The 10,297-nt window shown below is 35.7% G+C and overlaps 2 protein-coding genes across 4 annotated transcripts in view; one reads left to right on the top strand and one right to left on the bottom strand.

Annotated features, from left to right (window-relative positions):
* Positions 1–247: 247 nt before the first annotated feature.
* On the top strand, positions 248–9,612 carry LOC113685679 (SKA complex subunit 2). Of its 3 annotated transcripts, none has more exons than XM_089189405.1 (10): positions 251–341; positions 1,069–1,158; positions 1,585–1,680; positions 1,950–2,030; positions 3,251–3,314; positions 3,721–3,801; positions 4,365–4,483; positions 4,941–4,984; positions 5,731–5,800; positions 7,096–7,522. In XM_089189405.1, the coding sequence occupies exons 1-10, from the start codon at positions 309–311 to the stop codon at positions 7,153–7,155; spliced, it is 738 nt and encodes a 245-aa protein (XP_089045531.1). In that variant the 5' UTR covers positions 251–308; the 3' UTR covers positions 7,156–7,522. The 3 variants fall into 3 exon arrangements, with proteins under 3 accessions (XP_089045532.1, XP_089045531.1, XP_027059012.2); XM_027203211.2 differs by having other exon boundaries at positions 255–341; positions 5,725–5,800; positions 7,096–9,612; XM_089189406.1 differs by lacking the exons at positions 5,731–5,800; positions 7,096–7,522 and adding an exon at positions 8,195–9,612 and having other exon boundaries at positions 248–341.
* Positions 8,864–10,297, bottom strand: part of LOC113685675 (iron-sulfur cluster assembly factor IBA57, mitochondrial) — a 1,775-nt gene continuing 341 nt past the window's right edge. The window contains exons 1-2 of the mRNA XM_027203206.2: positions 9,899–10,297; positions 8,864–9,576 (exon numbers count right to left, since the gene is read on the bottom strand). The exon at positions 9,899–10,297 is cut by the window's right edge and continues 341 nt beyond it. Of these exons, the coding sequence (XP_027059007.2) occupies positions 9,245–9,576; positions 9,899–10,297 (731 nt within the window). The 3' untranslated portion in view covers positions 8,864–9,244. The remainder of the gene's footprint in view (positions 9,577–9,898) is intronic.

Genomic DNA, 10,297 nt, shown 5'->3' with positions numbered 1-10,297 from the left:
TTGGCTAGGCCGCAGACTCGCCGCACTTTTTTTCCAAATATATTGTTGTAAGTGAGGTGGCCTTTCCTATAAACCCGGTGGTTTCTGACAGTCTCCACGACTTTTAGTTATGATACTGCCAATTTATTTATCATTATTGCTGAAAAGAGGCAAATAAATGAAAATGATAACACTTGCACTGAACCAAAAGTGCGCCCGCCATTCAGGGCTCTATCGGTACGTGATGCGGACCTATTCTTTTTTTCGGGGCTTCTGTGATACTGTTTGTGTGTCTTACATACCCTAATTTCTGCACAAATTCGTGAACCATGGAACCGGCAGTGGACAAGCTGGAAGCTTTGGTAAATTTAATCACCTTTTTGAGCCTCTGTTAGATTCGTTGGTACCTTTATTCAAAAATTCAAGGGAATTTTACCGTCATTTTGCTCACTATTAGCTTCATGGTAGATGAAGTGCATTCTATGAACTTAGTTTTTTTGGCACATTTTGGCGCCAAATACGAAAATCGAGAATGGGGAAAACAGATTCTAAACCTGTCGGCAGTTGAAAGACCCTTGAAAAAGTGTGATTTATGTGTTGCTCCAGTCAAGAAAAAATCAGTTATCGAGACAAGCGTCCAAATGGACAGTTTCAGTCCAATTTTTCATATCATGATGAATATACGGGTTTTTTTAACGACAGACCTCACTGGTGCGATAATATCATAATTTGGAGGCCATCTTGGGTGGTAAAAACCGTAGAGTCGTAGCCGAGTATTTTGGGAAGACCATGACTGAAGAAATAATTGCAATACGTAAATTTGAGCTGTAAGCCAAAAGATGTTTTTTTATTCATAATTGGTGTTGGGTAGCCGATCGGTACATAACGTGAACAGTTATCTACTTATACGAGGGGATTAGTGCATATTAACAGGGTTGGAGTACTTTCTGCATTTGAATTTTTTGCATTTACTGTGCAAAAAAAAAAATAAAAAAAACCAAAAAAAATTCTGGGTGAGCTCAAAGTGAAAGTGCTCATCCAACCCATACCATAAAATTACACTTGTCAAATTTCTTCTTTTGTAACCAGTTTCAGAAGGCGGAGTCAGACCTCAACTACATCTCCCTCCGACTGGAAACTGAATTTTCACAGCAATTTTCAGACAATGGCCAAGAGCAGGTTCATTTATAAATTCATTTTGTAATTATTTGCTTATATTTTTCTTATTAATGTCACCTCATATTTTTTTAAAATCCTTTTGCTAGTTTGAGCAAGACTGATAGTATTGTTGATGATTCATTGCCTGTGTATGCAGTAGCTGCAAGTTTCCTCCCTTTGCAAGTCCCCCCCCTCCCCCGCCACCTTTGTGAGTAAGCTGCCTATTGAAAAACTTGCCCCTAAGATCTTTCAACTTGTCTCATGACAGCAGAATGTATTCCATTGAAACCATAACATATTTTGTTCAAAATAAAATTTTAGAGCAAAACCTCAACAAAGTTTGATCAATATGCAAATGACAACTGATGTTAACACAGAGATTATTGATATAACAGTTATGTTAAACAATTGCATAATACTGCCATGTTTTTGCTTCTGAACATTCAGCTCAACCCCATAAAGCTCCTACAAAGAATGAACCAAGCTAAAGTGAAATTTAAAAATCTTGCAGAACAAGCAAGAGAGATTCATTCTCGACAACAGGTGAGTGAAACCAGAACCAAGTATAAAATCTTATTTGTAGGCATGTTTGCTGGAATGCACCTTTTGGTTTGTATATTATGATTATTTACAGTACATCCAAGAAATCATGTAAACCTTCACTGAATTTATCCTTTGTCAGCATTACCTCTTTGTTAGCAGTAACAGATATATCTAAGGACATTGTCATAAATAAATTTTTTGGGAGAACAAAGAAAATCTTTGAATGAGTGCTCTTCTCAATTTTAGTGTTTTACTTTGCAAAACAACAGGAAATACAAGCTTGTGTAAGGGACCAAATGTTAGCATGTCAGGATCTTCTGCGTCATTCACAAAAATTTGCAGGCCTTGAGGTAGGTTCATAAACATGTTCCTCATTTTTTGGGTAATTTAGTATTATCAACTAAGTTGATAACATAAATTGGACACTACAAAGAGTTTCAAAGCTGACAAAGGGCCAATGTTTCAAACATCAGCTTTGAAACTTTACAGTGGCCAATTTACATCATCAACTCAGTTGATAGTACCAAATTACCCTGTCATCCTCTCCCACTACTGCAGCACCACAGTTTTTTAAAAACTTACCCCCTTTCCCACATATGGATGCTACTGATAGTAAAGTTGGTAATTGAGCCCAGCAACTCATCCAGCTAGAACTTATCCATGTTTGCAGAGTAAAGAGGGGTTAGATGTAATAACCCTTCACACCCCAAAATCAGTATACATATTCTCTTTCCTGTTTCTATACATTTGCTATAGTACTGACAAGGAGAATTTGTGTAACAATCAAGGTTTTTTAGTTCACAGCAATTTCCTTTATTCTCATCTTCTTGATGTTTAACTCAGCTGTGATATTGGTGGGAAAAGTTAGATGCTTATTTCTCAAAGGGGTAAAGAATTAACACTTATCCTCTAGAGATCCTCTATTGTGATTTGGATAGTTTCCACTTCATTTTGTTTCTCGTAGCAACAAAAATAACCTTGGATATTTGCTAGGAGAACAGATATTTTTGTCCTAGATTGTTTCTCAAAATGAATTGCAAATCATTGTTTTAGAATTGACCTTTTGCTTCCATATTCAAAGATTTCATTAATTATCTGAGCAAAAGTATCAACAATTTAAAATTTAGATATGTTAGTAAGACATTCAGCTATTTCAATTACAAACTGATTCCCCATCAAATTGGATGCACAAGCACTATACATCATCCAGTTGTTTGAAGGTTGTATACTCTGGTAATGCTATGCAATGGTCAAATTGCTGTATGGTGACAAGTATTGACAAATGTACTACACTATCCACTGGAAAAAGATTTATTGAGCAGAAAGTGATTTTAATCGTTTGAAAAACAGGGGGAAAAGTCTGTGTAGTGGAAAAAATTATTTATTTGGAGTATAATTATTTTTGCAATGGATTGACTTTTTTGCTGATACTTGCAAAATACATTTAATGCACATGCATCCTTCCCCCTAGTGAGTTTTGAATCTCATTTACCTGAATATTTATTCTTGATAATGTTACAGTGTTTTGTGGTGTGCTTTTTGCAAAAAAATGTGTCTGTTTACTCAAAAGGTCATGGAAAAAAGTGATGATGAGCAGTATCTACAAACATCAGTACCTTCTGTAATCAGAAAAGGTTTGTCAGGACTTAATGACTAGGAATTACTTCATGTGGCAATGCAGAAAAAAAAGGCAAAGCATTTGATTGTGACTTTGCTATGGTTGTAGTATTGTGAACTACAGTACCATTTGTTTTACTTTTCATGAACTGATAAATATGGTCAAGATGTAGAGTGTAAAACTGTCTAGGCACAACAAGTAAGTGGGAGGTTTGATTTCATTTGCCAAGGGTGAAATTTCTGTAATTGCAAGTGTTAGGGAAATATAGAGAAATGCACTTTGGTTCAAGTGGGCCTGAAGTTTAAGTTGGCAGGGTTTCAAGTTATTGGGAGTGTACTGCATGTAGCTTTTTGATACCAATTGTTTTCAGTAGTTGAGAAATAATTTACACAACTGATTGTCTGTTAATTTACCTTATAAAGAGACTGCTAGTTCTGAGCTGAGTACTGATGAAGAAGACAAAGAAAATAGAACTGAAGGCACAGAGAACAAAACCCAGCAAGGTGACATATCTACTATTTCTAAGCAAGTAATGCAAGGTTTATAGTGTATGATGTTCCAATGTGCTGTGTGGGTTTGCATAATTTCCTGAGAAAAATTTTCTTTTAATAATTTACTTTTTTTCTTAGAAAGTTATTAACAAAAACTGAAATATGTTAATTTTTTTTACTTCCTTCTTTAAATGACCATTATGAAATTTGTAATCATTATTTTCAGCAATTTTAAAGGCTGTTTTGATTACATATTTGTGATACAATAACATTACTTTAAAGCCCAAAACAATGCTATAGTAGCAAGATTCTGTTCTAAGCTATGGGCAATCTCTTGGAATTATTGTTGGTCTCATGATTAATTGTAAAACTTAGGACTTTACAGACTCGTGGTAATTATTTCCACAGCATCAGAAACACTCAGCTTCTGAAGAAACCTTTCCTTGAAATTTGAAATTGATGCAAGATGCCATTTTGTCCTTAAATTTTGTTGAGTGAGATTACAATTTTACTTTGCTAGCTTTTAACAGAAAACTGTTTTGAAAATTTACAAAAGGTTAACTATTTCATTGTAGAGTCTGATACAAAACCTGTTATTAGAGGGAAACATGAGTTCATTCCTGTTGATGAGAGAGAATTTTTAACAGTCTCAGAGCTTGTGAGAGGGCGGGCAAAACTTCAGGATGTCAACAAGGTATGATGAAAAAGAGACCATGCAAAATTATAATTTTGAAGTGATAATTTGTGCTGTTAGTAATATTTTATCCTTTTTATGTGTGTCTTGCCCATATCAATCACTTATTGACTAGTGATCACACCTCTGCATACAGTCCCCATAAAAAGATGAAAATCCTAACAGGGGAATCTGAGTTTTTCTATATCCCAAGCTGATGAAAAATCTCTTAGAACTACCTATACTTGACAACAAATCAAAATTTACTATCTTCCTCACTGTCTCAAAGAACACTCTCAACACTTCAGATGTTCATAGCATGCAAGGGACTTGTCTCATGTGGTCCTAATATATGGCCTGGCTTGAAAATGAGTTCTTTGTACCATACTATGAGTGTGGTTAATAATTGTGACAGAAAAGTGGTCCACACTTTGTCCTGGTTTCAAGTGGATGCCAACTAACTTGATAATTTTGCTAGGTTTATGAGGTTCTGTTTCATCATTTTAAGAAAAACAAACACAGGTATGTGGATAATTCCTAACAGTGATAATATTAGTGTCAATCACACTCCTAGGCAATAATTAATGGTATTAAGACCAAGTGGAGTCTAATTTGGTCTGTAATCATACAGGTGATTAAAAAAATTAGACGACAGTAAAGGAGTCAGACTTGTTAATCACAAGTATGACTACAGACAGAATTGGATAACTTAGTCCTGTTACCAATTAATCAAAAGTATGACAAAATTTGAGAAAGAAACTAGCCATTGGTTATACCTTTTCATAAGTAAAAAGCAACAGTTAACTCGGCAAAATGCAATACAACAGCATGTGCACATGACTTTTTCTGTCCACCCATGCAGGCATGATGTGTTAACTGTCCCTTTCACCCTTCAACTCACTAGTAATTCTCATTACTGTCTGCGATATGTTGGTTTCAAGAATTTGGTATTGGATCAACTAATACTCCCCCAAATAGTATTTTTCTTCATTCTTATCACTTGTCTGCTTGATATTGTATTGATATTGTAAGGAGAAATTCTGGCTTGGTCACACGTGGGAGTTTAAGGGTCAACTGTCCTATTACATTGTCCAATGACATGCATGATGCATACACTGTCTCATTAGTGCTAAAGTCAGGCTGGTGATCACCAATCACACTTGAGAATTTTATAGTTTTGATTAACAGCAGAGTCAGATTTATTAATTTAGACAAATGTTATGATATACATGTAGGGGTAACTGTATTTTTGTTAATAATAGCTCAAGTCTAACTCCCAAGGACATGACAAAAATGGGACTTAAGGTTACTGGAGCAACTGGAGAAGCTAAGTTGAAGGTAATTGTAATGATTTACTTAGAACTCATCTTGAGCATCTACACTTCATCAATCCTGCACAGGGTTTTTTTTAAACACCTGCAAACAAGTCTTTATGAAGAATCAGATATGCAAATGAGTCCCTCTCTCACTCACAAAGATGTAGACTTTGTGGTACTTAGTTGTCCTGAACTAGCCCAAGCACAAAACCATAGTAGAGTTGTAACTGTACATAAGGCTATAGAGAGGCTTTGTTACAGTTTGTACCAAGCATTGTTGCTTTAAATATCACCTTCCAAGTGAAGAATTTATCAAGTTCAGACACAGATCTAATACTGTGAATCGCCTCAACTGATCTGAAGCAGATTGAAATGAATGATTTAGTAGACAGACATTCACATTATAACAAGCAGAAACCATTAACTGTTTTAATGCAATAGTTGATCAACCTTAATGCACATGGTCGTGATTATTCTAACACAGAGGTGATACATACCATGAATAGTCAGAGTCTAATGGTGGTATTTGATAATATGCATGGGCATTCATTACACAGATGAAAATAATCCAGAGCTTTTCTGACAAAACAAAAATTGTGGAATTTGTTGCTGCGTATCTTTAGCTTCAATCTGTTAAAAAACTTGCAGTCGCATGAAATGTGATTGGAGGAATTTTCATTCTGAGGCAGAAAACTTTCAGATTTGTTATCAGATGCAAACTGGAGAAAACCCTGTAAACAAAGATCATTGTGTTACATAGCAAATATTAAGTGAACATCAGTGAGGTGAAATGTGAAGTAGGAAATGGGAAATCAAGGAATTTGGCTTGTGTGGGCAAAGAAATATTTGAATTGCAGCATCTAAATTTGAGAAATTTTGCCAAAGGAAATTCAATAAATGCAGGATACTATTTTGAGCAGTTTTTGTAAATTTCATATCAATTCATTTTTCTGCTGAGTTGGCTCTTGAAATCAGAATAACCTTGCATTGCTGCGAGACCAATAATTACAAGTTCACAACCATGTTTCATCTGTGGTAAAGTACTTTATGCACGAGTTGCCATAGCTACTTTTTAATTTTATTTTCTGCACATGTTGAGAGCAACCTATAGTTATGTGTCAGTGCATTTCTGTTTAATTTAATCCTTGAAATTGGAATAACACTTATTAAGTAATATTGTAATGCTCCAGAATTTAGCTTACTGGCAAAGAGAGATTATACTATTATACTTTCAGCTTGAAGCATAATCAGTTTGTTCAAGTTGTGCAAACTTGAACTTCTTTCCATTAGCTAATGTTCCTTTTTATTATTTTTCAGGTTCTTAGAGCATTAAAACTCATTGTCATTAACAACAAATTAGCTGTTAAAATGGCATGACTTCAAATTTGTTGTGTGTGATTATTTAAGAGAACTCTTCAGTGGTTGAGCTATATTGAGTTAAGAAATATTTCTAACAAGGGATTGAAGTGAAACAAATATTTGTATTGTAAAAAATGTGAAAGATCTGTTAAAAAGTGCTTGGCATGCCCCAAATTCTTTGAAACCTAACCAATGATTAGTTTAACACAGTGCACTTTGCTTACTTTGTTACCAGTACTTAGTCTAATGATAAATTTCAAATAATTCCACAGTGCTCTTTGATTTTTAAGAATGATTGATCTAATTGAAGCTTTTTACTTCCATGGTGTACTTTATGTTTCCAGCAACCATAGAAATAGAGATAATAAAGTGATTCTTACCAACATTCCATTCCAACATCCTCCCCCTTCTAGTGCCTAAATAGGTGAATCAAACTGTCAGATAAGAGTTCAAAAGAATCATCAATAATTATCTAATTACAAAGTATAGTCAATAATTAGACAAACAAAACTATTTTTACGCTGTCAGCAAGTGGACACTAGGATGGATGATATACAACTTTCAAGCTCACCTAAATCCATGATGGCATCTAGTCATCGATCAAGATGCATCTGCTGCATTTTGGAAACAAACATAACAAGGAAGTTTGCTGTGAATTTGCCTTTGCAAATATTTTTAATTCGCTATATCTCTTGGTAAGGTTATGATGAAACATTCCAGTTGCCAATTTGGCGACTCATTTTCAGAATTTGGTCGCCAAAGTGAAAAATGTAGTCGCATTGGCACCTGTATTAGGAGCAATTTCACACCCTGAAAATGATATTTTAAGAATCCCTCTAACTCCCATAAGTGACCAAGATCGAATTTCTCCTTACAGCATCAATACAGTATCAAGCAGACAAGTGATGAGAATAAAGAAAAATATCAACAAGGGAAATATTGGTTGGTCCAATACCAAATTCTCTAAATTAACATCAAGAGAGTTGTATGACAGACAGTAAGGAGAATTACTGATTAGATCTTGGGAAAGAACAGGTTATACTTGCATTATTTTCAGTTTGTTTCCCAATACACAATATGAAAGATAGGGGTGATGCAGCCCTATACACCTCCTGATACAAATGCAACCGATGAATACAGGAACTGGGGAGGAGTTTCAAAGGTACTTATCTGACAAGCACAGCAGCTCCAGTTTTGTTGCAGAATTCTCCATTGCGTTAAGGAAAATCTCTGCAGAGCGCTGGTTCAACAATCAATAGGACTTATCTTTCCGATTTCTTGAGTTATTTACAATCCATACAATATCTGAACTTTCTACATTCAAATGATCTCAAGTCTCTTCTGTTACGAGATAACAATTCTATTTATCTCCTATTACAATGAAAACACATGCCTAAACTATGTAAATCCAAGATTGATATTACTTATTCAAGAATTTACTAAATCCCCAGCTATTTCCTGTCAACTTGATTTTAACAGCTTACACCCATCACACAATGTCACAGGATGTTCCAACCCAAATGTGCATGCACAATTTCCCTGGGCATTTCCTTATCTAATTGTTTCAGACTATTGATTTTCTATATCAGGAACATTCTTACTACAAGTCTGCCATTACTGCTGAGTTCAATTATACACTTAAATCTTAAGTAACCCAACTGTCATCAAATCCCTAGCTTAATTAATTAAGTGTCACGTGATACGCATACAAGATTATCACAACAGGTTTGAAAATGTTGTCCACCTTTAAAATGAACAGTTCTTTTATTCTTGTGGTAATCTGTCACATAAAGAGAAATTTGTAAAATTGTAGATCGGACTCCTTTCCCAAAGTCCTTGAGTTCTGCAGTTGAAGTGGCTAAATCAAAGGTGTGCTCATGAAAGAATCACTGATGTGCAAAAGCACTTTCTACATGATTCAAGAGTTCCTACCTCTTAAAGACTTTCATAAAAGCAATGACAAAAATACTCAGACAAAAGTTAATCACTTGTGACACAAGATTCTGATAAAATACAGCAAGTCAATTAAGTTCTGTAACAGCTCATCATTCTTGGCTAAATGGATCTGATTAAAATTCCTACCAGCATCTTTATCACTCAGAGCATTTCACACCAAGCTATGACCATCTTCAGGCCACCAATGTGGCAATGATGCAATAACTTCCATATCCTTGTCCTCTTTATTCTTTATAAGGAGTGCCTCTTCCTTCTTTATCAGTTCCAGTCTCAACAGCCCCACCCCATACTGTCCATATATCATGCAAACCTTGCCAGCTGCTTTCCCATCAGAGGTCCTAACTCTTGCTCCTGACTCAAAGTGGCTTGCATCTGCTTTGGGGTCAATAAATTTAAATGGAACCGTTCGCTTCCTAATGACTCCAGTGTGATGAGTCCTAGCTGTAAGTTCTTGTCCAAGATAACAGCCTTTATTGAAAGAAACTAAGAAAAGAATGAAGTAATAATAATATTATTTGTTGTGTGTGAGTGTGGTTGGGGGGGGGGGTCATGGTTAGGGTTGGAAGATTTTGGTTGAGTCATGATTAAGTTTACCTGATCCCCCTAAGAAGACTCCATAATATTATTATGATCCTTTCCCCCCCCCCCCCCTTTTGGCAGTTGATTTTAAAGTCCCCCTCCCCCCTAAACTCTTTTGGCGGTGACTGATCCTTTCCTCCCCCCTTCTGATCCCCCAAGAAAACCATGTGATCCTCCACCTGCCAGGACAATGAATGATGACCTATTCCTAAGTTGAAAGTTATACCTCCATTAAGATATGCAATGTTGTATTCCAAGGGCATTGCATTTCCCGGTGGTATTTCATCCACTCCCTCGCAAATTCCCAGTTTAGCTCTCAGTACGTCATATTCAAAGCTATCTCCTGTCTCGTAGACATCTTCAAGACAAACACATGGACTTAAGCCCTTAGGCAACACCGAACGAAATCCTAGCTGCTCAACTCTAGGATCCTTCACCAGCACTTTAATATCCGAGTTACTCGACACATCTTTGAGGTCAATAGTCCCTGACATTGAAAATATCACCCACGGCGCGTAATCTTCTGCATGAATGATGTCGACTTTCGAGCGTAGTTTGAACATCTTCAAATGTTTTGTAAGGTCTGAAATCACACTAACATCACACTCAAGAAAGAATGCAGGTA

Source organism: Pocillopora damicornis, chromosome 12 (genome assembly GCF_964200805.1).
Source record: "Pocillopora damicornis chromosome 12, jaPocDami1.2, whole genome shotgun sequence".
Taxonomy (NCBI): Eukaryota; Metazoa; Cnidaria; class Anthozoa; order Scleractinia; family Pocilloporidae; genus Pocillopora; species Pocillopora damicornis.
This window is presented reverse-complemented; position numbering and strand designations above follow the sequence as displayed.